The sequence below is a fragment of the Platichthys flesus genome, chromosome 1 (assembly GCF_949316205.1).
Source record: "Platichthys flesus chromosome 1, fPlaFle2.1, whole genome shotgun sequence".
Classification (NCBI taxonomy): domain Eukaryota; kingdom Metazoa; phylum Chordata; class Actinopteri; order Pleuronectiformes; family Pleuronectidae; genus Platichthys; species Platichthys flesus.
Window position 1 is genome coordinate 1,987,179 of NC_084945.1, and position 25,797 is coordinate 2,012,975.

The 25,797-nt window shown below is 44.7% G+C and overlaps 1 protein-coding gene across 1 annotated transcript; it reads left to right on the forward strand.

The window, feature by feature from the left end:
* Nucleotides 1-628: 628 nt before the first annotated feature.
* LOC133957140 (NACHT, LRR and PYD domains-containing protein 12-like) lies at nt 629-24,675 on the forward strand. Its single transcript, XM_062392585.1, has 12 exons — nt 629-759; nt 860-979; nt 3,622-3,846; nt 4,042-5,564; nt 5,661-6,003; nt 6,598-6,771; nt 7,272-7,445; nt 7,822-7,998; nt 18,431-18,604; nt 19,146-19,319; nt 19,696-19,872; nt 24,147-24,675. Exons 1-12 carry the CDS (start codon nt 629-631, stop codon nt 24,163-24,165), a joined length of 3,411 nt encoding a protein of 1,136 aa, XP_062248569.1. The 3' UTR covers nt 24,166-24,675.
* The last annotated feature ends 1,122 nt before the right edge of the window (nt 24,676-25,797 follow it).

Sequence of the window (25,797 nt, forward strand, 5' to 3'; positions counted from 1 at the left end):
AGGATTCATTTATATTTAATTTCCAAAGATGGATCCTTTCAACTGAGTCTTCCACACTGGAGCTTTAACTGGTCTGTGAGCAACTCTCATATCTACTGTAAAGAGAGAGAGGAGGAGCATGAGAACAGGGAAGTGTCAGACTCCATTTTCACCTGGATGAGCAGAAGGAAGAAAAGTGAGCAGGTGAGTTTGAAACCAACTTTCTGAAAGTTTTACTGTCTCACTCTCACACCTGCTGTTAACATCCGTCTGCTGATCACACCACTCTAAGTTTGTCAGTTCACACCTGGTGACAGACGTAGATTCATGTGATCGGATCCCAGGGAGAGATGTGAACAGTAGCTGTGGAACAAAGAGCCTTCAAAGGGCTAATTAACAGAGTTAACTCACAGTTTCACTTTTTATCTTCATCTGTTCATCAAGTGTTTAATAACAGAACGTGTTTTCAGGATCATACGTTACAGTCACCTTAGCTGGTGTGTGTGTGGGTGTGTGTGTGTGTGTGTGTGTGTCTCTGTGTGTGTGTGTGTGTGTGTGTCCTTCATTGGTATTTTTGGGTGTGTTTCTTGAACAGACTTGTTTGTCCTGATTCCTTTGAGCTCAAAGTGTTTTTCCTCTCAGACTGAAGATGAGTGGTTACGAGGAGGAAGAGGAGGACAGAGCAGAGTCGCCAGGGTTCAGCTGTGTGTCTCTGAAGAGTGACTGGTCCAAAGGTCTTCCACTAAACTTCAGTAATGAACCTGGACCCTCACACACAAAGTAAGAGACCTGCTACAAACATGTGAACCTCCAAACTGAATCCTCAGAGAATGAACCAGTGAATGATGTGTTCTGAATAAAAACATGTTTATGTTTGCAGAGGTCAGGACCACAGACTGAGAGCAGAATCTCCAGAGTTCAGCTGTCGGTCTTTGAAGAGTGACCAGTCCAAAGATCCTCCTCTAGACTTCAGTAATGAACCTGGACCGTCACACACAGAGTAAGAGACTGTTTCTACTGTGACCTGCTCTGAAGAGGATCTAGTTTCCTCTAGTGTGGCCCCTGCATTAGGACACAGCTTCATTGAAGTTGGTGACTAATCTCTCAGAATCACTCAAAGAGCTCAGACCTCCACCAAGAACCAACACACTCCTTATGAAACCACTTTGAAATCCACTAGAGACTCATTTTGTTTGGATCTGCACCAAATTCAACACACTGGTAAACATCAGTCCTCTGAACGTGTCTGTGAAAGAGGACCCCCCCCCCCCCGATCTGGTTCATAGACCACAACCTTCCACCAAGTTTTGTGACGTCTGTCAATTTAGTTTCTGGATTTCTGTGTCTTTGTGTTTTCTGTTTCTTGTTTTATTTTTGTAGTCTCGCTTTCCTTGTGTGTTGTTTCTGTCTTAACTTCCTGGCCTTGATTGTCGTCCCCAATCCTCATGTGTTTCACCTGTGTTTAATTGCCCCTGCCTTCCCTCTCTGTATTTAAGCCTCTGTTTTTCCCTTTGTCCTCTGTCAGTTCATTTGTTCTTCTACTTGTTTCTACACCTCGTCATCTATGGTTTGTCTGGTCCGGCTGTCTCATCCAGCTTTTCCGTCCGGATCTTCTCTGTTCCCCTTGCAAATTGACACACAGCGCCTGCTCCTGTTTCTCCAGAGTAGGCTACAGTGTTTTTGACTCTGTTATGTTTTTGTTTGGTTTTGTCTTGTTTAAAGACTCCTTTTATATTAAATACTTTTTTGTTAACTACCTCTGCATCCTGGGTCCATCTCCTTCCTCAAACCGTGACAGAACGAACTGGCCAAAAGTATTGACCCAGCAGAGGTGAGTTTATTTTTTGAAAGAGTTTATTATTTTGATTGTCTGGTGTCTGAGCTTGAGTGGGGAGCCCCAGACCCTGCGGAGACCCTGGAGGAGATTAGATTAGATTTCTTTATTTATCCACACAATGGGGAAATTCACTTGATAGAAAAACAGAATTAGAGTAACAGTGCCGAAGCACAATTAAAAGAAAAAGATCACAATATGTACACTACTAAAACTACACATAACAAGTGTACAGAAACAAACAACCTGCAAAACAGACACTGTGCAAAAGCAGGTGCTGGGGATAAAGTGGAATGATGTTAAGTGTTATTGTAATGAAAACAAAAATATGCAACAGTAGTGACCATGATACAGAAAATAATTATAAATAATTAAGAAGTAAGTGACCATAATATAAATAATACTACAAGATAGCATACTGGAAATATAAATATTGCAATGTAACCATTTTAAGTGACCATGATATAAATGTAGATGGTAAGTGTTGTACACAAACATAAATAAGAAAAATAAAAATACAAATACAGCTATGGTGAGAGGTTTAGTGGAGATAGAGATAATAGACAGGGACTACAACATTATCAGGTGGTGCTGGTGTTGTAGAGCCTGACTGCAGCCGGGATGAAGGACCTGCGGAACCTCTCCTTCTTACACCGTGGGTGTAACAGTCTGCTGCTGAAGGAGCTGCTCAGGGACCCCACAATGTCATGTAGGGGGTGAGAGGTGTTGCCCATGATGGACGCCAGCTTGGCTAACATCCTTCTGTCCCCCACTTCCTCAATGGAGTCCAGAGGACAGTCCAGGACAGAGCTCGCTCTTCTTATCAGTCTGTTGAGCCTGCTCCTGTCTCTGTCCGTGCTACCCCCCCTCCAGCAGACCACAGCGTAGAAGATGGTTGAGGCCACCACAGAGTCATAAAAAGTCCTGAGGAGAGCCCTGCACACTCCGTGGTCTTGGTGATGGAGGCCTCGCTGAAAGATTGCCCTTGGTTGAGCCACAGCGTGCCATACCTCCCGGAGCTGCAGGAGAGGTTGAGGAAGATGCGCAGCCATGAAGTCCCCTCCTCTAACCCGTTTGAGGAAACCCGCCTGGCCCTTGGTGGACCCCGCAGCCTGCAGAGGAGGTCTACGGTTGGTGGCAGAGGTCGGAGCAGTGCCCCAGCATCTCTAAGGCCAAATCGCAGGCACCAACCTCCAGCCCCTGTCCTGTACTGTGGAAGCGGCGGGCCTTTTGGGGACCCCGCAACCTCAAGAGGGGTTTTGCTGTGGGTGGTGGACGTTGGAGAGGAGGCATCCACAGCAGAAGTCTCTCCCTCTAGCAGCATGCTCACAGGCACCAGCCACCTCCAGTCCCGACTGGGTCGCAGTCCCCTGCTCCGCGCTGGAGGCCCCCAGCTGACATCTCTTATTCTCCGACGTCAGAGGTCCTCACAGTGGGGTCGGCTCCAGTCCCTGCTCCGCGCCGGAGGCTCCCAGCTGATGTCTCTCGTTCTCCGATGTCAGTGGTCCTCACAGTGGCGTCGGCTCCAGTCCAGCTAATGTAGTCCAGTAGTCTCCTGTTATGTTTTGTTTTTGTCTTGTTTAAAGACTCCTTTTATATTAAATACCTTTTTTTTGTTAACTACCTCTGCATCCTGGGTCCATATCCTTCCTCAAACCGTGACAAGTCTACAGGTAATCTGTTCAGTGGTGTTTTATAATCCCACTAGCAGCAAACCGACACACAAACTTAGTGGGTGAAAACAAAACCTCCTTGAAAGAAGTAAAGACAACCTGTGACATGTGACTTATCAGGAAATTTCTTCACAGAGAGAGGAAGAGGAGTCATGTTTCTGAGGAGGAGCAGTCGTCCTGCTGTGCTTCGTGTCAGGACGTCCTGAAGGATCCACTCTCCAGCAGCTGTGGACACTGGTTCACCTTGGACCAGTCTGGTCCCAGTATAGACCAGTCTGGAGACTCCTCCTGTCCCCAGTGTGGACAAAGATCCAGAAGAGGAGCTGGACGTCAGACAGCCGGTCAGAGCAGCACTGTACATGTGTCTGTTGATGTCTTCACTTCTGACAACAGCACATGTGGTTTTATTTTGTTCCTTCATACAGCATCAACATTTAACATCGTTAGAAAAGCACAAAGTTAAAAAGCTTTTATTTTCTGTAGTTGTTCTGTATCTGAAGAAAACAATCAGCAGATTCTCAGATTCTCTGTCTCTGACATTGTTTCTTGTCTTTCAGCAGATCGTGGTCTGCAGGAGGTTTCAGATGAACATAAGCTCAGTGTGAGGAGGAGATGTGAACATGTGACTGAAGGAAGTGATGAAACAGGAAGTAGAACCCTCCTCAACAGGATCTACACTGAGCTCTACATCACAGAGGGACAAAGTGAAGAGGTTAATACACATGAGATGAGGCAGCTTGAGACGACTTCAAAGATGAGGATCCTCCAGGACACTCCCATCAAGGTCCACGACATCTTTAAAGCCTCCACTGACCAGCAGAGCAGCATCAGAGTCGTCCTGACCAACGGCGTCGCTGGCGTTGGAAAAACCTTCTCGGTGCAGAAGTTAACTCTGGACTGGGCAGAGGGTTTAGAAAACCAGGATGTGGGTCTGCTGACTGTGCTTTCGTTCAGGGAGCTGAACCTGGTGAAGGACCAGCAGCACAGTCTTCTCACGCTGCTCCATGTTTTCCATCCAGCGTTACAGAAGCTCACGGCAGAGACGCTCGCTGTCTGTAAACCTTTGTTCATCTTTGACGGCCTGGATGAGAGCAGACCTTCTCTGGACTTCAACCACAGGGAGCTTGTGTCTGAGGTCACACAGAGGTCATCAGTCAACGTGCTGCTGACAAACCTCATCCGGGGGAATCTGCTTCCCTCAGCTCTCGTCTGGATAACCTCCAGACCTGCAGCGGCCAATCAGATCCCTCCTTCATGTGTTGACAGGGTCACAGAAGTACGAGGCTTCACTGATGCCCAGAAGGAGGAGTACTTCAGGAGGAGATTCAGTGATGAAGACCTGTGCAGCAGAATCATCTCACACATCAAGACGTCCAGGAGCCTCCACATCATGTGTCAAATCCCAGTCTTCTGCTGGATCAGTGCTACAGTTCTGGAGCACATGTTGACCACAGACAAGAGAGGAGAGCTGCCCAAGACCCTGACTGACCTGTACTCACACTTCCTGCTGGTTCAGACAAAGAGGAAGAACAACAAATACGGTGAGGGACATGTGAGGACTCGACAGCAGCTGACGGAGGCTGACAGGGACGTTCTCCTGAAGCTGGGGAGGCTGGCACTTAAACATCTGGATAAAGGAAACATCATGTTCTACCAAGAAGACCTGGAGCGGTGTGGTCTTAATGTCACAGAGGCCTCGGTGTACTCAGGAGTTTGTACTGAGATATTCAGAAGAGAGTGTGTGATCTTCCAGAAATCAGTCTACTGCTTTGTTCATCTGAGCGTTCAGGAGTTTCTGGCTGCAGTCTACATGTTCCACTGTTACACCAAGAGGAACACAGAAGAACTCAACAACTTCTTGGGAACATATTCGTACACACACAGTACCTTCTCCCTGGATGACGTCCTGAAGAGTACCATGGAGAAATCCCTCACCAGTAAAAATGGTCACCTGGACCTGTTTGTTCGCTTCCTTCACGGCCTCAGTCTGGAGTCCAACCAGAGAGTCTTAAGAGGCCTGCTGGGTCAGACAGGGAACAATCCAAATATCATCCAGAGAGTCTTAGGAGGCCTGCTGGGTCAGACAGGGAACAATCCAAATATCATCCAGAGAGTCTTAGGACGCCTACTGGGTCGGACAGAGAACAATCCAAATATCATCCAGAGCGTTTTAGGAGGCCTGCTGGGTCGGACAGAGAACAATCCAGAGATCATCCAGAGAGTCATCAACAACCTGAAGGAGATGCAGACTGATGACATTTCTCCTGACAGAAGCATCAACATCTTCCACTGTCTGACTGAGATGAACGACCACTCAGTTCATCAGCAGATGAAACAGTTCCTGATGTCAGAGAACAAATCAAAGGAGAAACTCTCAGAGATCCATTGCTCAGCTCTGGCCTACATGCTGCAGATGTCAGAGGAGGTTCTGGATGACTTGGACCTGGAGAAGTTCAACACATCAGACCAGGGCCGACAAAGACTGATCCCGGCTGTGAGGAACTGCAGGAAGGCTCAGTGAGTCTAGACATGATCAATAACATGTTCTATCAGTGTAGATGAGAAGTAATATATACTTTAATACATGTATACATTTGGTTTGTATATAAACATTCTTGTTGTTCTGATATTAATATAAGAGCTACTAGATCAGATGGAAAGGGTGAAATCCAATTGAATACTGTGCTGGAATATGCCATATATATATGGGCTGTCAAAATTCACGTAAATTATTTTAACGCATGCACAGAATGAGCCTCTCCATGAACCCATGTCATTGAATTACCACCCGGCGTTTGTACGCCACCACCAACCAGTGCAGTGTGAGTTCCTCTAGGTTCCTGGCATGTTGACTTCACAATAATATGAGGGCACTGTAACCTTTGACCACTCAAATATTATCACTTCATCTTTGAGTCCAACTGGTCAAAATGTGAAGAAATCCCCTGAAGACAGACGCTTGAACCAAATCTGAAAGGATTCTCTTGAGGAGTTTTTAACATGTTCATGAGGCAAAAAGGGGATTTACTAGGGTGAGGGTCACATGATCACGTTTTGTATGAATGTTGTGTGTTCTGATTTTTATTTTAACTGATATTTTCTTCATTACAGACTCAGTGGTTGTCGACTCTCAGACACTCACTGTGAAGTTGTGGCCTCAGCTCTGAAGTCAGACCCCTCACATCTAAGAGAACTGAATCTGAGTGTAAACTCCTTGAAGGATTCAGGAGTGAAGCTGCTGTGTTCTGGACTGGAGAGTCCAAACTGTCGACTGGAGACTCTGAGGTCCTTAAATCTTTCTTCACTTTTCAGACTTTCTTTCTTATTGGGTCATTATTTATTTAAATTGTGTCAGTTCTGCTCTGCTCACTGTCCCTCAGTCATCTGTCACTCACCCAGCCTGTCAGTCACGTCCACCTCATCAACTCCATTCACCTGCACTCACCTGCTCCTGATCACTAAGAAAGTGTCAGTAAATAACATGTGGACTTAGGCCAAGAACTCGTCCTCCTCAGCTTTTCAAAATAAGACAAGAAACAAACAGGAAGTGACTCTCAGGAGCCATCTCTACTTTAAACAGTGTTTAATTACACAAACCTGCTCAGTGACCAACACACAGAGAAGAAGCTGATGAATGAAACAATGGTCCAACATGTCTGATCTGATATTTATCTTCAGGTCACAGACTGGACTGAGGTCAGCAGCATGTTGAGAGTCTGTGTTGACATGATGACGATCCACAACAACAGGAGGACACATTCTAATATTCATATTTCTTTATTCAGGTTGTGGAGCTGCAGTCTGTCAGGGATCAGCTGTTCTTCTCTGGCTTCAGCTCTGAGGTCAAACCCCTGTCATCTGAGAAAACTGGATCTGAGTAACAACAAGATGCAGGACTCAGCAGTGAAGGAGCTGTGTGGTTTTCTACAGAGTCCAACCTGTCAACTGGAGACTCTGAGGTCAGTACACTGACTGACTTTTGTAGATATAATCTATAATACAGCATTTATAACAATTGATCTCATTTAATTCTGAATGAACATAATTCCTCTTCATACATAACTTGAATCCATTGATTAAATCATATGACATTTTAAATATTCAGCTACTTGTTAAAACACATCTGAGTTTAGTTCTGGATTTCCTAAACTGATCTGCAGGACAGAGACCGGGTCCAAAAAATCCTTTTACTGAATCAGGACTCGTCTTTAGTCCAACATGTCTGATTTTATATTTATCTTCCATGTTATGAGTCTGTGCTGACATGAATATTTGTGTTCTATTTCCACACATGAACTCAGTTAAACTTAGAGTTAAGTTTGATCCTTTTTTCAGGTTGAAGAGCTGCAGTCTGTCAGAGATCAGCTGTTCTTCTCTGGCTTCAGCTCTTAGGTCAAACCCCTCTCATCTGAGAGAACTGGATCTGAGTAAAAACGACGACCTGCAGGACTCAGGAGTGAAGGAGTTGCTTGATCTACAGCAGAGTCCAACCTGTCGACTGGAGACTCTGAGGTCAGTAGATGGTTGGAGTCAGTCCACGCTGCTTTCATCAGTATTTTACTAAACACAATCAGAATCACAGATCCAGGGTCTCTGCTATCAAGCAGGATTTGTGGTTATCAGGTTCACTTCAGGTTTAGTTTTTTCAGTTCTCCGAAGCTCGTCCACTTCTTAACGAGGTAAATCACCATGGTAACTAATGATGAACGGCTAATCTGCTCCAGGTTAAGTTGGAGATCAACCCGTATAGAAGCTCCGCCCACTGACCACAGTGACTCTACACTGTTGTGTGGTGCACACTCTCCTTAAAGGGACGGATAAGGGAAGTTTAAATCAACGTCTGGTTGGTTCAGTTGATCTCTAACTCACCCAGAACATCTCAATCTCTCCAGACTCATCCTGTCACCAAAACACCAGATGACCTCAGTCAGCTTCATGAAGACAGGTCCATGTGTTTCTATTGAGTAATGATGTCAGAGGTTTCCACCACAGTGTGTCTCCTCAGAGTCAGTGTGTCTCCTCAGAGTCAGTGTGTCTCCTCAGAGTCAGTGAGTGTCCTCTCAGACATAGAGATAGTCTGTGTCCTCAGAGTCAGTGGGACGGTGTGTGTCCTCAGAGACAGTGAGGCGGTGTGTGTCCTCAGAGACAGTGTGTGTCCTCAGAGACAGTGTGTGTCACATCCTTGGATTCAAAGGTTTCTCATCAAGAATCTTCCTCTCTTCCACTTGTCATGTTAGTAAACAACAGATTCAGATCTCGTGGCCTCGAGTTATTTATCTCGTTCACACACGTTATTATATTGTGCTCATATAATATATTTTTACCAAATGCCACCAGGGGGCGCTGTAACTTACACATTGACACAATCACAGATGTTTTACCAGCTGTTCTTCCTGCATTTAGCAGCTGTGACTGAGTTTCTTTTATTCTGGATCATGTGTTTGTTCTCCTGATTTTTATTATAGAACAGTTTGATCCTGGTTGTGAAATATGAGGCTCTGCTGTCAAACTGTCCATGTCTGTGATTGGTCATAGACAGTAAACCCCGCCCCTTTTATGTGCATGTACTCACACAGTGAAACATGGCTTCACATGTAACATCAGTAAATCCACCTCTCAGGTGTCCACTCTGCACTTTGACATGCAGAGGACACACACTGAGCTCTTAGCGTGTTCATTCCAACACGTGAACATGAAGCAGAGAGGAAGCTGCTCCACCTCTGAACAGGACTGAAGTCCCTGCTGCTCTTTCTACTGGATGAGCTGCATCTCTGACTCACAGCTGATGAAGTGAGTCTCTGTGACACTGATGTCTTCTTCTCTCAACAGATGGAGGAGGGAGGACTAAAGGTGAGTGTGAAGAGGACAGTGTGTGTGGACGGAGGCTGAGCTGTGTCCTGAGGATCCAGAGGCTGAAGCAGCAGCAGCTTGTGTGTAGAGCGGCTCTGACTGGGCCTTGTTGCTGGGAGGAAGAGTGGAGACAGAGCTCCAGAGGAATCAGAGGAGGTGAGCTGCTCTGAGATCAGCTGTCACACAGTGTCCAGTCCACCATCCCCCCTGTGTGTTCCTGTGGATGTGACACAGCATCATCACTGGATCTGCTGCTTTCGAACCGGGAGCCTGCGGCTATGCTTCACTGAGAAGATGAAAACGTCTTTTGCTACACACGTGTTTATAACTGATCTGCATTTTCCTGCTCATGTACAAAGAGAAAGTTTTAAACGAGTGGACTTTCTTTCATGTACAGCGTTTATTCAACATCGGACAATAAGATCACACTCATCGACATTTATTCACAAATGTACATGAAATAAAAGGAAACTAGGGAAAATCCCTTTAAAGTGACATTTTCAATCCACAACGTGATCGACTGCAGAAGAATCATTTATATAAAGTCTCTGATCGTACTTCACGCTCAGACCTCACTACGTCCAGGACGTGATGTCATCACTTGTAACTATCAACTTGTGTAAACTCCGACAGGACGTTATGTTTTATCAATGATAAATGATTATTTTGAGTATGATCTTATTTACGTTTATTTATGAACGTACTGTTTAATTACTCTGTAAAGTCGTAGGTTATCTGATCTGAGTTTTTCACCTTCCATGTTTCACTGTTTTAAGGTCGAAAATCTCAGCTTCAAATTATTTAATTCAACTGCTGCAGGAAAACCACGAAATCCAGTTTGATCATCATGATAATGTCTGTTTCAAACCTCAGGTTTTTTTATTCACTTAGGGTTAGGGTTAGGGTTAAAATCTTGTGGCTGCTTTGTTTACATGAATAATTTCTTTATTTTTACATGAAAATAAACAGTTTCCACTTCATTAAGTATTACAAATCTCTGTCGGTCCGTTTCTGTGTGTTCCAAAGCAGCTCAATGATCAGAAGTTTGTACTGAGCTGGAGTTTCTGTTTCCACCTCCATTTTGACCTGCTCTCACTTTAAGTGCTGCAAGGCCGAACAAATGCTGGTGGCAGCGTTGCAGATGACCTCCTCCCGGGGCCTTGCTGCTCCACCAACTTCTCCCTCACCTCAGGATGTTGTCCCCCGAGGCAGAGGAAATACGCCTGGATCCTGTGGGAATGTTTTGTCTGAAACAATTCAGTCTCGAATAATACACCATCTTCCCTGCACGTAATGTAAACAACACTGGTGAGCTGGCTCTTATTTCTGTACTTCCTGGTACGTCGCTCCCACAGGATTATGGGAGCTGTATTCCCAGCTCCAGCCATGGGCTCTACGCTCCTTTCTCCTTCAGCAACAATTCCTGATTCCCATAGGAATCAAATTTTAGCAGGTTATCTCTATATTCTGGAAACATTCAATTATATGAATATAATATATATATATATATATGTGGGTGTAGCAGTAGACCATACCATGGTGCAAACATAAACTTAAATCAAACATAAAGGCCAGCAGTTTCTGCTGGCGTGTCTTTGAGTGTTCTCCCGTGTGCTCGGTCATCAGTGTCTTGAGCATGTTCTCTTGAGGCAACTCAGAGGGTGCCTTTTTAAGCCTGAGGATCAATCTGCTAACAGCTCTCACCTATACTTATTGATCTTTGTGGTGCAGGTGAAGGATGCTCTCCCAGCCCCCTCACCTCCACATACCCCCATCACCAAATTCAGGCCAGGGAGCCATCAAGCCTGACATATGTCGACCATCACTAAGCAGTAAGATTACCTTCTGATGGCAATAGCTCTATGAAGTCCATCATCAGATGTTTAAAAGGTTGAGTAGGTGGTGGCTGTGCTGCCTGGCTGGTTACAGCCACTGGCCAACCGACATTCTGTGTGGCACAGACTACGCATGCCTGACAGCATATCTGGAGTCAGTGTAAACTGTTAGTGTTTTACATGTAGCCAATTTGCATGCTTTCGTGAGTGCGATGAGCTCGGCAACAGAGTTGTGTTCTTTCCCGTTGTAAGCGGAAGAAGCGTGGCTGGGTTCAAAGTTGAACAGCATTTCACTGTGACGTTGGGCATGTCAAGAACAGTGTGATACTGCAGCCAGCGAACAGCAGAGAGATGTGAGGCCTTCTGTTCTGTAAGAAAGAGAGACACAGCATGAGGAACAAGGAGTGTCAAGTAAGAGTAACCTGCGATGTCTCGTTAGGCAAGGGAGGCTTTTTCCCATGCGGCCACTGCACGCAAGCAACCTGGAAGACCGGCCGCCACAGGGTAAAGTTTGATGGAGAAGTAGGTGATGGGACGATATTTGTCCCCAGGAGACTGATGGAGGACGGAAGTCATGCAGCGGCCTTTTCATCCACAGCTGGAACAAACGGTTTGTCAGGGTTGGGGAGAGCTAGAGTTGTAGATTGCTGCAGCGTCTTGTTCAGTGTGACAAATGCTTCGTCAGCCTCTGGAGTCCAAACGATATGTTTGTGAGTACTGAGTGATATGCCAGGGTACAGGATGGCTAAAGGGGCTTTAAGAAGAGCAAAGTTTGGAATGAATTTACTACAGAAAGAGCATTCGCGATGAATGACAGGAATGATTTCAGTGGTAAGACATTAATCAGTGGAATCTTCGATTACACTCTTGTTGAGGGTTAATGACACGATGCAAACCATGGCATGTTTGATATCAGTAAGGGGAAAAAAGGAGAAGAAGAAGAATATATTGTGTTAGAAATATGGACAAAAGAAGGACAGTTTAACATCATAAATGACTATAACTCATGCAGGAAACTAGGAATCAATAAACTCAAGCAGATACAAGGTCAGATTAGGAATCATATCTTTTGCTGAGGGGAATTTAAATCACATAGAACTATTGGAGGATAGTAATTTAATATGTATTAATGACGGGAGAGGGACAAGGATAGATGTACACACAGGTAACACTTCAGCACTGGATTTGACACTGGTATAAAGTGAGGTGGCATGGACATGTGAGTGGGAAGTATGGGAAGACTCAACAATTGGAAGTGACCACTATCCAATATTCAGTATTATAAACATAGGCTGGGGAGTAGAAGAAAGAAAAGTCAAATCTGTTAGAGGAGACAAGAAGGAGACGTGAATCCTTCAGTGTTATAACCAGAAGAAGAAGAACAGACTTTAATCAATGATTCACAGCCCAAAACTCAAACTCTCTCTGATTATCAGGAGAAGACGTTTAAAAGAACAAGTCTGGTGATATTTAATTGTTTATCTTGTTGATATGAACATATTGTGTCTTCATCCACAGCCTGACACATCTCATCCACCACTTGAAATAGTCCCCAACAAATGCAATGTTTCCTCCTGTGAGCAGCTGTATCAGGAAGCTCCACTCCACAGGACAACGTGCTGAGTTTCATGTTATAGCCTGATACAGATCTTCACATTCTAGAGTAAAGGAAACTGTGATTCAAACAATTTAGATGAAACACACCAGTGGAAACATCACTAGGATTATTTTATATTTAATTTCCAAAGATGGATCCTTTCACCTGAGTCTTACACACTGGTGCTTTAAATGGTCTGTGAGCAACTCTCATATCTACTTAAAGAGAGAGAGGAGGAGCCTGAGAACAGGGAAGTGTCAGACTCCATTTTCACCTTGATGAGCAGAAGGAAGAGAAGTGAGCAGGTGAGTGTGAACACAACTTTCTGAAAGTTTCACTGTCTCACTCTCACACCTGCTGTTAACATCCGTCTGCTGATCACATGACTCTAAGTTTGTCAGTTCACACCTGGTGACAGACGTCATGTGATCGGATCCCAGAGACAGATGTGAACAGCAGCTGTGGAACAAAGAGCCTTCAAAGGACTAATTAACAGTTAACTCACAGTTCCATGTTTTATCTGTTCATCACATCTGTTCATCAAGTGTTTAATAACTGAACGTGTTTTCAGAATCATACGTTACAGTCACCTTAGTGTATGTATGTGTGTGTGTGTGTGTGTGTGTGTGTCCTATCTTGGTATTTTGGGGTGTGTTTATTGAACAGACTTGTTTGTCCTGATTCCTTTGAGCTCACAGTGTTTTTCCTCTCAGACTGAAGATGAGTGGTTATGAGGAGGAAGAGGAGGACAGAGCAGAGTCTCTAGGGTTCAGCTGTGTGTCTCTGAAGAGTGACCGGTCCATGTATGATCCTCCAAACTTCAGTAATGAACCTGGACCCTCACACACAAAGTAAGAGACCTGCTACAAACTTGTGAACCTCCAAACTGAATCCTCAGAGAATGAACCAGTGAATGATGTGTTCTGAACAAAAACATGTTTGTGTTTGCAGAGGTCAGGACCACAGACTGAGAGCAGAGTCTCCAGGGTCCAGCTGTCTGTCTCTGAAGAGTGACCGGTCCAAAGAACCTCCTCCATTCTTCAGTAATGAACCTGGACCCTCACACACAGAGTAAGAGACTGTTTCTACTGTGACCTGCTCTGAAGAGGATCTAGTTTCCTCTAGTGTGGCCCCTGCATTAGGACACAGCTTCATTGAAGTTGGTGACTAATCTCTCAGAATCACTCAAAGAGCTCAGACCTCCACCAAGAACCAACACGCTCCTTATGAAACCACTTTGAAATCCACTAGAGACTCATTTGGATTTGGATCTGCACCAAATTCCACACACTGGTAAACATCAGTCCTCTGAACATGTCTGTGAAAGAGGACCCCCCCCCCCCCCCCCCCGAATCTGGTTCACAGAACATAACCCACCGCCAAGTTTACTGGTTTAACCCCCCCCCCCGCAGAACAACACCTCCTTGACAGAATTAATGACAACCTGTGACTGTGACATGTGACTTATCAGGAAATGTCTTCACAGGGAGAGGAAGAGGACTCATGTTTCTGAGGAGGAGCAGTCGTCCTGCTGTGCTTCGTGTCAGGACGTCCTGAAGGATCCAGTCTCCACCAGCTGTGGACACTGGTTCTGCAGACAGTGCATCACCTCATACTGGGACCAGACTGATTATTCAGGAGGCTCCTCCTGTCCCCAGTGTGGACAAAGATCCAGAACAGGAGCTGGAGGTCAGACAGCCGGTCAGAGCAGCACTGTACATGTGTCTGCTGATGTCTTCACTTCTGACATCAGCACATGTGGTTTTATTTTGTTCCTTCATACAGCATCAACATTTAACATCGTTAGAAAAGCACAAAGTTAAAAAGCTTTTATTTTCTGTAGTTTTTCCTGTATCTGATGAAAACAATCAGCAGATTCTCATATTCTCTGTCTCTGACATTGTTTCTTGTCTTTCAGCAGATCTTGGTCTGCAGGAGGTTTCAGATGAACATAAGCTCAGTCTGAGGGGGAGATGTGAACATGTGACTGAAGGAAGTGATGAAACAGGAAGTAGAACCCTCCTCAACAGGATCTTCACTGAGGTCTACATCACAGAGGGACAAAGTGAAGAGGTTAATACTCAACATGAGGTGAGGCAGCTTGAGACGGCTTCCAAGATGAAGATCCTCCACGACACTCCCATCAAGTGCCACGACATCTTTAAAGCCTCCACTGACCAGCAGAGCAGCATCAGAGTCGTCCTGACCAACGGCGTCGCTGGCGTTGGAAAAACCTTCTTGGTGCAGAAGTTCACTCTGGACTGGGCAGAGGGTTTAGAGAACCAGGATGTGGGTCTGCTGGCTGTGCTTTCGTTCAGGGAGCTGAACCTGGTGAAGGACCAGCAGCACAGTCTTCTCACGCTGCTCCGTGTTTTCCATCCAGCGTTACAGAAGCTCACTGCAGAGACGCTCACTGTCTGTAAACCTTTGTTCATCTTTGACGGCCTGGATGAAAGCAGACTTTCTCTGGACTTCAACCACAGGGAGCTTGTGTCTGAGGTCACACAGAGGTCATCAGTCAACGTGCTGCTGACAAACCTCATCCGGGGGAATCTGCTTCCCTCGGCTCTCATCTGGATAACCTCCAGACCTGCAGCGGCCAATCAGATCCCTCCTTCATGTGTTGACAGGGTCACAGAAGTACGAGGCTTCACTGACGCCCAGAAGGAGGAGTACTTCAGGAGGAGATTCAGTGATGAAGAGCTGTGCAGCAGAATCATCTCACACATCAAGATGTCCAGGAGCCTCCACATCATGTGTCAAATCCCAGTCTTCTGCTGGATCAGTGCTACAGTTCTGGAGCACATGTTGACCACAGACCAGAGAGGAGAGCTGCCCAAGACCCTGACTGACCTGTACTCACAATTCCTGCTGGTTCAGACAAAGAGGAAGAACAACAAGTACGGTGAGGGACATGAGACGACTCCACAGCAGCTGACGGAGGCTGACAGGGACGTTCTCCTGAAGCTGGGGAGCCTGGCACTTAAATATCTGGAGGAAGGAAACATCATGTTCTACCAAGAAGACCTGGAGCGGTGTGGACTTAATGTCACAGAGGCCTCGCTGTACTCAGGAGTTTGTACTGAGATCTTCAGAAGAGAGTGTGTGATCTTCCAGAAATCAGTCTACTGCTTTGTTCATCTGAGCGTTCAGGAGTTTCTGGCTGCAGTCTACATGTTCCACTGTTACACCAAGAGGAACACAGAAGAACTCAACATTTTCTTGGGAACATATGAGGACACAGACTGTACCTTCTCCCTGGATGACCTCCTGAAGAGAACCATGGAGAAATCCCTCACCAGTACAAATGGTCATCTGGACCTGTTTGTTCGCTTCCTTCACGGCCTCAGTCTGGAGTCCAACCAGAGAGTCTTAGGAGGCCTGCTGGGTCGGACAGAGAACAATCCAAATATCATCCAGAGAGTCTTAGGAGGCCTGCTGGGTCGGAAAGAAAATAATCCAAAGATCATCCAGAGAGTCATCAACAACCTGAAGGAGATGGAGAGTGAAGACATTTCTCCAGACAGAAGCATCAACATCTTCCACTGTCTGACTGAGATGAACGACCACTCAGTTCATCAGCAGATGAAACAGTTCCTGACGTCAGAGAACAGATCTAAGGAGAAACTCTCTGGGATCCACTGCTCAGCTCTGGCCTACATGCTGCAGATGTCAGAGGAGGTTCTGGATGAGTTGGACCTGGAGAAGTTCAACACATCAGACCAGGGTCGATGGAGACTGATCCCGGCTGTGAGGAACTGCAGGAAGGCTCAGTGAGTCCAGACATGATCAATAATATGTTCAATCAGTGGAGATGAGCGAAATCCAAGTGATCACTTTGCTGGAGTTTGCCGTATATTTCTATATATATATTTATATATATATAAGGGCTGTCAAATTTAACTTGTTAACGCGGGATGATTAATTTGTGGTATTAATGCGGTAATTATTTTAACGCATTAACGCATCAATCAATCAATCAATTAAATTTTATTTGTATAGCCCATATTCACAAATCACAATTTGTCTCATAGGTTTTTAACAGGGTGTGACATCCTCTGTCCTTAACCCTCAGCAAGAGTAAGGAAAAACTACTAAAAAAACTTTTAACAGGGTATAAATATGTAGAAAACTCAGAGAGCCACATGTGAGAATCCCTCTCCCAGGACGGACAGAAGTGGAATAGACGCCACGTGTAGTAAAACATTATCACCTTCAAGGCCCTTAATAATATAGCGCCTTTATACCTTAAAGAGCTGTTAATACCTTATAAACCCACTAGAGCACTCCGCTCCCAGAATTCAAGCCTACTTGTCGTCCCTAAATTCTCTAAAAGTAGAGTAGGAGCCAGAGCTTTTAGCCATCAAGCCCCTCGGCTGTGGAATAATCTACCACTTTCAGTTCGGGAGGCAGTCACCATCTGTTCGTTTAAAAGTAGGCTCAAAACCTTTCTTTTTGATAAAGCTTATAGTTAGAGCTAATTAGTGCGCCAGAACGTTACTTGTTCTATTTTATGACACATGACACACGGAGCTTCTCTTTCCAGCTTCTCCTTCCTCTTCTCCATCCCTATCCCCCTTCCCCGGAATCCCTTTGCTTTATCACCCGCAGATCCAGGGCCTCTGTGGCCGCACCATGGATTGCGGTTTGTGGATCGCGCACCGGGGGTCGCGGTGTTGGATCCAGTGTGGCGGATTCTGAGTCATGTGGGCTGATCGTGGTGCTGGTGGCGGACCCTGTGTCGCGTTGGCATTGGGCACGGGCGGTGGACCAGGACCGCAGTGGTGGCTTGTGATGGGTCCTCCTGGTGGGCGGCGGTGGACGGTGACTGAGGACTGAAGTGGCGTCTGGTCTGGATGGTGGATCGTGGTCTAGATGGTTGCTGAGCATGGACTGTGCTTCATCAATGCTGCTAGAGACTTTGATTATTGATGATGTTCTCCTGCACGTGGCATCTATTGCACTTCTGTCCGTCCTGGGAGAGGGATCCCTCACATGTGGCTCTCTCTGAGGTTTCTACATATTTTTACCCTGTTAAAAGGGTTTTTTGTAGTTTTTCCTTACTCTTGCTGAGGGTTAAGGACAGAGGATGTCACACCCTGTTAAAGCCCTATGAGATGAATTGTAATTTGTGAATATGGGCTATACAAATAAAATTTGATTGATTGATGATTATCCAGATTGCATGCGCAGAATGAACCCATATGTTTTTTTCCTCTTTCTGGTCAAACTAGAATTACCACCCTGCGTTTGTACGCCACCACCAACCAGTGCAGTGTCCGTCCCTCCAGGTTCCTGACATGTGGCATTCACAATAACATGAGGTCACTGTAACCTTTGACCTTTGACCACTGAAATATAATCAGTTTACTGGTCAAAATGTGAAGAAATCCCCTAAAGACAGACTTGAGACATCATGTTCAGGTGGCGAGAAACATGATGTGTGACCTTGACCTTTGACCTTTCACCACCTGATTCTAATGAGTTCCTCTGTCAGTCGAAATGAACGCTTGAACCAAACCTGAAAGGATTCTTTTGAGGAGTTTTTAACATGTTCATGAGACAAAAAGGGGATTTACCAGGGTGAGGGTCACATGATCACGTTTTGTATGAATGTTGTGTTTTCTGATTTTAGTCTAACAGATATTTTCTTTAATTACAGACTTATTAGTTGTCGACTTTTAGATATTCACTGTGAAGTCGTGGCCTCAGCTCTGAAGTCAGACCCCTCACATCTGAGAGAACTGGATCTGAGTGGAAACGAACTGCAGGATTCAGAAGTGAAGCTGCTGTGTTCTGGACTGGAGAGTCCAAACTGTCAACTGGAGAATCTGAGGTCCTTAAATTCTTCTTCACTTTTCAGACTTTCTTTCTTATTCGGTTATTATTTAGATTTCGATTGTCTCAGTTCTGCTCTGCTCACTGTCCCTCAGTCATCTGTCACTCACCCAGCCTGTCAGTCACGTCCACCTCATCAACTCCATTTACCTGCACTCACCTGCTCCTGATCACTAAGAAAGTGTCAGTAAATAACATGTGGACTGAGAACGAGCACTTGCCTCCTCAGTTTTTCAAAATAAGACGCATTCATATTGAAACACGTTGGACAGTTGATAAGTATAGAAACAAACAGGAAGTGACTGTCAGGAGCCATCCCTACTTTAAACAGTGTTTAATTACACAAACCTGCTCAGTGACCAACACACAGAGAAGAAGCTGATGAATGAAACAATGGTCCAACATGTCTGATCTGATATTTATCTTCAGGTCACAGACTAGACTGAGGTCAGCAGCATGTTGAGAGTCTGTGTTTTTTTCATGATGACGATCCACAACAACAGGAAGACACATTCTAATATTCATATTTCTTTATCCAGGATGTATCAGTGCAGTCTGTCAGAGATCAGCTGTTCTTCTCTGGCTTCAGCTCTGAGGTCAAACCCCTCTCATCTGAAAGAACTGGATCTGACTAACAACAACCTGCAGGACTCAGGAGTGAAGGAGCTGTGTGGTTTTCTACAGAGTCCAACCTGTCGACTGGAGACTCTGAGGTCAGTTCACTGACTGACTTTTGTAGATCTCATATCTATAAAACAGCATTTACAAACAATTTATATTATTTAATTATAATTTAACATAATTCCTCTTCATATATTACTTGAATCCATTCATCAATTAATCTGTAACATTACAAATATTCAGCTGCTTTTTAAAGCACATCTGAGTTTACTTCTGGATTTTCTAAACTGATCTGCAGGACAGAGACCGGGTCCAAATAATCTAGTTTTACTGAATCAGGACTTGTTTTTTGTCCACCATGTCTGATTTCATATTTATCATCCGAGTTTGTGCTGACATGGATATTCTTTAGTTATTTTCACACATGAACTCAGTAAAATTTACAGTTATGCTTTATTCTTTATTCAGGTTGAAGAGCTGCAGTCTGTCAGAGATCAGCTGTTCTTCTCTGGCCTCAGCTTTGAGGTCAAACCCCTCTCATCTGATAGAACTGGATCTGACGAACAACAACGACCTACAGGACTCAGGTGTGAAGGAGCTGCTTGAACTAAAGCACAGTTCAGACTGTCGACTGCAGACTCTGAGGTCAGTAGATGGTTGGAGTCAGTCCACGCTGCTTTCATCAGTATTTTACTAAACACAGTCAGTATCACTGATCCAGGGTCTGTTATTCAAACAGGTTAACCTCAGATAAATCACCATGGTAACTTATGATGAACGGCTTACCTGCTCCAGGTTAAGTTGAATATCAACCTGTATAAAAGCTCCACCCACTGACCACAGTGACTCTACACTGTTGTGTGGTGCACACTCTCCTTAAAGGGAAGATTAAGGGAAGTTTAAATCAACATCTGGTTGGTTCAGTTGATCTCTAACTCACCAAGAACATCTAAATTTTTGTCTGGAATCATCCTGTCACCAAAACACTTCCTGAAAATAGGTCCATGTGTTTTAATTGAACTCAGAGTCAGTGAGACAGTGTGTGTCCTCAGAGACACTATCCATGTCAGCACAAACTCATAACATGGATGATAAATATGAAATCAAACATCGTGGATAAAAAAACAAGTCCTGATATAGTAAAACTAGATTATTTGGACCTGGTCTATGTCCTGCAGATCAGTTTAGGAAATCCAGAACTAAACTCAGATGTGCTTTAACAAGCAGCTGAATATTAATAATGTTACAGATTAATAAATGAATGGATTCAAGTTATGTATGAAGAGGAATTATGTTAAATTAGAATTAAATGAGATGACAGTTTGTGTCAAACTAGAGCTCATTATCGAGGCCACATCATGGGATTCAAACGTTTCTCATCAAGAATCTTCTACTCTTCCACTCATCTTGTTGGTAAACAACAGATTCAGATCTCCTGGCCCCGAGTTATTTATCTCGTTCACACACGTTATTTCATCCACTGCGAGTACAGCCGCACATAGTTCCAGTCTCGGGATTGTAAGTCCAGGCTGGAGAGCCAACTTGGTTTTCCCTAAGAAAAAGCCCACTTCAGTTTGTCCTGCATGGCTAGTCACCTTAATGTAGACCACAGTTGCAATTGCTTTCACTTTTACGCATCTGCGAAGACACATAGTTCTTTTGCTTTTGCACCTGCAGTAGAAAAGATGCATAGGGGTGTGCTATCTGGAGTTCCCGTAAAATCTTGGAGTGACTCTCTCCACCTTATCAAGTCCATTTTCATGTCTTTGGGCAGTCTTCTGCTTGCATGGTTAGGTCTCTGAGTACCAGCCTTCCATGCATTGAGACTGGTGCAAGGAATCCAATGGGGTTGTAAAGACTGTTTACCATTGTCAATACTCCTCTGTGAGTGAAAGGCTTCTGATCGGCTGCGCTCTGAAATGTGTAAGCATCAGTGCGCATGTTCCAAGACAACCCAAGGCTAAGTTTTGTGGGTAGCTCATCAGCAAAGAGGTTTAGGGCCTCTACATCTTTGGAAGATCCTCAGGTGGGAATGCCTCGATGACCCTGGGTCGATTTGATGCAATCTTGTGCAAAATGGCCACAGCAGGGGAGGGAATGTTTCCATAGAGGTGGACGCGCATCCTGTAATAAACTATGTCGCAGTTGAGGTCATTGTTTCTGTACCACAGGAATCAGAGAAAGTTTCTATGATCCTCCTTCACGACAAAGTAGTGAAACCTGTGTTATATGTCTGCAGTAATGGCCACCTGTTCCTTCCTGAACCTCATTAGTACACCTAGCAGTCTATTATTGAGGTCGGGCCTGTGAGCAGGACCTCGTTGAGGGAAACTCCATCATATGATGCACTGGAATCGAAAACCACTCGGATCTTATCAGGCTTCTTAGGATGATATACGCCAAACAGGGGTAGATACCAGCACTTTTGCTCTTTGCTGAGCATGTTTCCATGAACTCTATGAAATGGGCCTTCATCTGCGGCCGTTTTTTGAGTGTGCGCCGCAATGACACAAGGCGGTTGTGTGCCTGTTTCTTATTATTAGACAGTCTCTTTCTTGGTGACCTGAAAGGTAGTTGTCCGACCCGGCTATTTGATCTGTCTTGATGGAACTCAGCTTCCATAATCTGGAGAAACATCATGTCCTCCACTGATGGCGCGAGTTTGTGGTCATGGACCTTGTGGACCCTGAGATGTCTCTGCCAAGTAGGAGTATGTTGGTATCGGGATCAAGGGGTGGTATTACATCAGCGATGTGCTAGAGGTGAGAATGATGGCGAGCTGTGGTCAGGGTAGGTATGTCAGAATGGTAATTGGGATATTGGTTGAACTAGAAGTGTGGGTAGAGGAAAGCTTTGTCTCCTGTCTGCTGACTCAACGGTGAACCCACAGGCTCTCCTGCCAGTTGTCTCTATTTTCCCAGCACATGTTTTCAATGTGTAGGGATAAGAGGACCCTGAGATTTTGAAAAAGTCAAAGAACTTGCCAAGGAGCGGTTGCTTTGCCCATCCAGCATTACATACATTTTCTTGGCTTCCCCTCTGTGTCCGGCTCAATACAAGCTTACGAGGCATATCTTGGAGCATGCTCTGGAGCTTACTCCTTCACCACACACTCGTGTGCACCTTGATGTCTTCCTCCCCGCCATGCTCTGAAGAGGGAGAGGACGTCTTAGGTTTCCAGACAGGTGGTCCTGGGTGGAGCATTGTCACATGACGGTGCTGATTCACAATCCTGAGGAGCCTGTGATGTGTGATGAGGCGTAGTGTAGGCAGGAGCAGCAGGTTGTGTTTGGGAAAAACCTTTGCGTGAGGAATGCAGCATCATCTTAATTGTTTATTTGTGGTTTACTTTGATGAGGGGCAACATTGTTCATGTTTCATAGGTAATTCATCTGTGCTTGTTGTGGCTTGCCATTCCACATTATCAGCGGTGCGCATGTATTTAATTACCTAAGCCACTGGACCAGAGCCTCTGCTGGACACTTCAACATCAAACTCTAATAAACCAGCTTGCAACGTTTTTGCTTCGGCTATGGCAGCATCCTTTTCTTTTTCCTCCTTTAATGCATCCAGAGTATAGAAGGCATGCTCGACTTTCAGCTCGATTTCCCTCTTGGAGTGTGCTGCTCTAGCTAGTGTGCCTTGAGCTTTTGCTCTTGCCATGGCCACCGCTAAACTTGCCTTTGAACTGGATGATGCGCGTGATGCCGGCGTGCACACAGAGCTTCCGCTGTGCTCACTTTACTTGCGTTGTCCATGTCTTCCATTATGGTCAAAGTCTGTTGATATCGATATCAGATGAAGAGGTAAGCTGGCATGGAGGCTGGCGTGAAGGCTGGCCACATGCCCTGTGATAGCCACTTAGCTCTTGATGTAGCTCCGTAAGCTGGATGTCGTCGTTTCCGTAGCCGCTGTAATGAGGTCTTTTCACTGTGAAGGTCTCACTAGCGCTGACGCTAGATATCCAACCAGCTTAACGCTCTCAAAAAACTCCACGGCAGAGATGACTTTCGCAACTTTAATGAGTTTGTCAAACTGTAAAAACAATACAGACATGACAGATTACGATCCGGCTCTCAGAGCTACTTCAATAACATCACACGGCGGCTCGTATATTAAAAGGCATGGCGATACATGTTAGCTTAGCGTAGCCGCTTGGAAGAACCGCCGGCGTAAACATAAAACTGTGTGGCAAAGTTGCCTTCTGGTTGTAGAGACACAATTTGTAGACAGCAATACTTACAGAAGAATAACACAACTTATCTGTAGAGCTGACGTATATAAATTAATGCAAATAAACTAACTCAGAATTACTTTTGGGCGAATCACACCTTGACCCCTGGCAATGTTATATACCTAAACTGCCCCAAGGGAGTGCTGTTGCGTAACTAAACATCATACACATTTGAGGGTCAGAACAGTGGTCAGGTAATATATTTTTACCAAATTCTACCAGATGTTTTACCAGCTGTTCTTCCTGCAATAGGCAGCTGTAACTGAGTTTCTTTTATTCTGGATCATGTGTTTGTTCTCCTCTGATTTTTATTAGAGAACAGTTTGATCCTGGTTGTGAAATATGAGGCTCTGCTGTCAGTCAAACTGTCCATGTCTGTGATTGGACATACGCAGTAAACCCTGCCCCTTTTATGAGCACATGCTCACACAGTGAAACATGGCTTCACCTGTAACAGCAGTAAATCCACCTCTCAGGTGTCCACTCTGCACTTTGACATGCAGAGGACACACACTGAGCTCTTAGCGTGTTCATTCCAACACGTGAACATGAAGTAGAGAGGAAGCTGCTCCACCTCTGAACAGGACTGTAGTCCCTACTGCTCTTTCTACTGGATGAGCTGCATCACTGACTCACAGCTGATGAAGTGAGTCTCTGTGACACTGATGTCTTCTTCTCTCAACAGGTGGGAGCTGTCTTGGTGAGTGTGAAGAGGACAGTGTGTGTGGATGGAGGCTGAGCTGTGTCCTGAGGATCCAGAGGCTGAAGCAGCAGCAGCTTGTGTGTAGAGCGGCTCTGACTGGGCCTTGTTGCTGGGAGGCAGAGTGGAGACAGAGCTCCAGAGGAATCACAGGAGGTGAGCTGCTCTGAGATCAGCTGTCACACAGTGTCCAGTCCACCGTCCTCCCTGTGTGTTCCTGTGGATGTGACACAGCATCATCAGTGGATCTGCTGCTGCTCTGTCCTTTGACTCACAAAAGTCAAAGTCGTGAATATTTCCAGGTTATGTGAAGAAAATTGTGCACATTTTATGCAAATTTTACTTTTAAATGTAAAAAGTGACATTATATTTACAGGTCGGGTCGTGAAGCTGGGAGTCGCTGTTATAAATAAATTACTGCTGAGTTCAGACAAGCTTCTTATATTTTAAAACATCAGGATGTTTTATTCACTTCGTTGACATGAATCATTTCTTTATTTTTTACATGAAAATAAAAAATGTCCACTTTATTAAAGATTCAAAATCTCTGTCGGTCAGTTTCTCTCTGGTCCACAGCTGCCTAATGATCAGAAGTTTGTATCATTCAAGGTAAAGACAGTAGTGATGGTGTGATTGAGATTTAATTAGATCTGAAAGGTGGGAAATTGAAGGACCCACAGAGATAAGAGGTGAAGAGGTATTTAAAGCATTTTGCCGGAATTTGAGGAAGAAATTCTTCCAAAGAAAGTAGTGCTGGGAAACATGACTTAAACAGTGAGGAAGAATTCAAATAATAGTGAAAGCAGCGTCAAATCATGTGAACATTAATGAACTGACTTGTGTGGAGGTGAGAAATTATCTGTATCCTGGACGTGGTTTGTGTGCAAGAAACATGGTTGAATCCAAATGTTAGATAGAATCCTCAAATATACTGTGGTTATGTGTGATGTGGTGGTGGTGGTGGTGGTGGGGGGGGGGGGGGGGGTTGCACTACATTTATCAAAGTAGAAGAAAATGTTGTGTTAGAAATATGGACATCAAAGTTTAACATCATAAATCACTATAACTGAAAAGAACTAAGATAAATAGACTCAAGCAGATAAAAGGACAGATTAGGAATCACATCTTCTGCTGAGGGGATTTTGATTCACATAGCACATTTTGTGGAGGGAGAAAGACAGACACACATGGGGATATAATAGAACAACTGTTGGAGAATAGTAATTTAATATGTATTAACGACAGGAGAGGGATAAGGAGAGATGTACACACAGGTAACACTTCAGCACTGGATTTGACACTGCTATAAAGTGAGGTGGCATGGACATGTGAGTGGGAAGTATGGGAAGACTCAACAATTGGAAGTGACCACTACCAAATATTCAGTATTATACACATAGGCTCGGACGTAGAAGAAAGAGTCAAATCTGTTAGATGAGACAAGAAGAAGACGTAAATCCTTCAGTGTTATAACCAGAAGAAGAAGAACAGACTTTAATCAATGATTCACAGCCCAACACTCAAACTGAGTCTGATTATCAGGAGAAGAGGTTTAAAAGAACAAGTCTGGTGATATTTAATTGTTCATCTTGTTGATAAGAACATATTGTGTCTTCATCCACAGCCTGACACATCT

Coding starts and splice junctions, on each gene's coding strand:
- LOC133957140 (XM_062392585.1), top strand. CDS start 629: ATGAGTGGTTACGAGGAGGAAGAGGAGGACAGAGCAGAGTCGCCAGGG. Junction 760..859: donor CCTGGACCCTCACACACAAA/GTAAGAGACCTG, acceptor TTATGTTTGCAG/AGGTCAGGACCACAGACTGA. Junction 7,999..18,430: donor TGTCGACTGGAGACTCTGAG/GTCAGTAGATGG, acceptor CTTTAATTACAG/ACTTATTAGTTGTCGACTTT.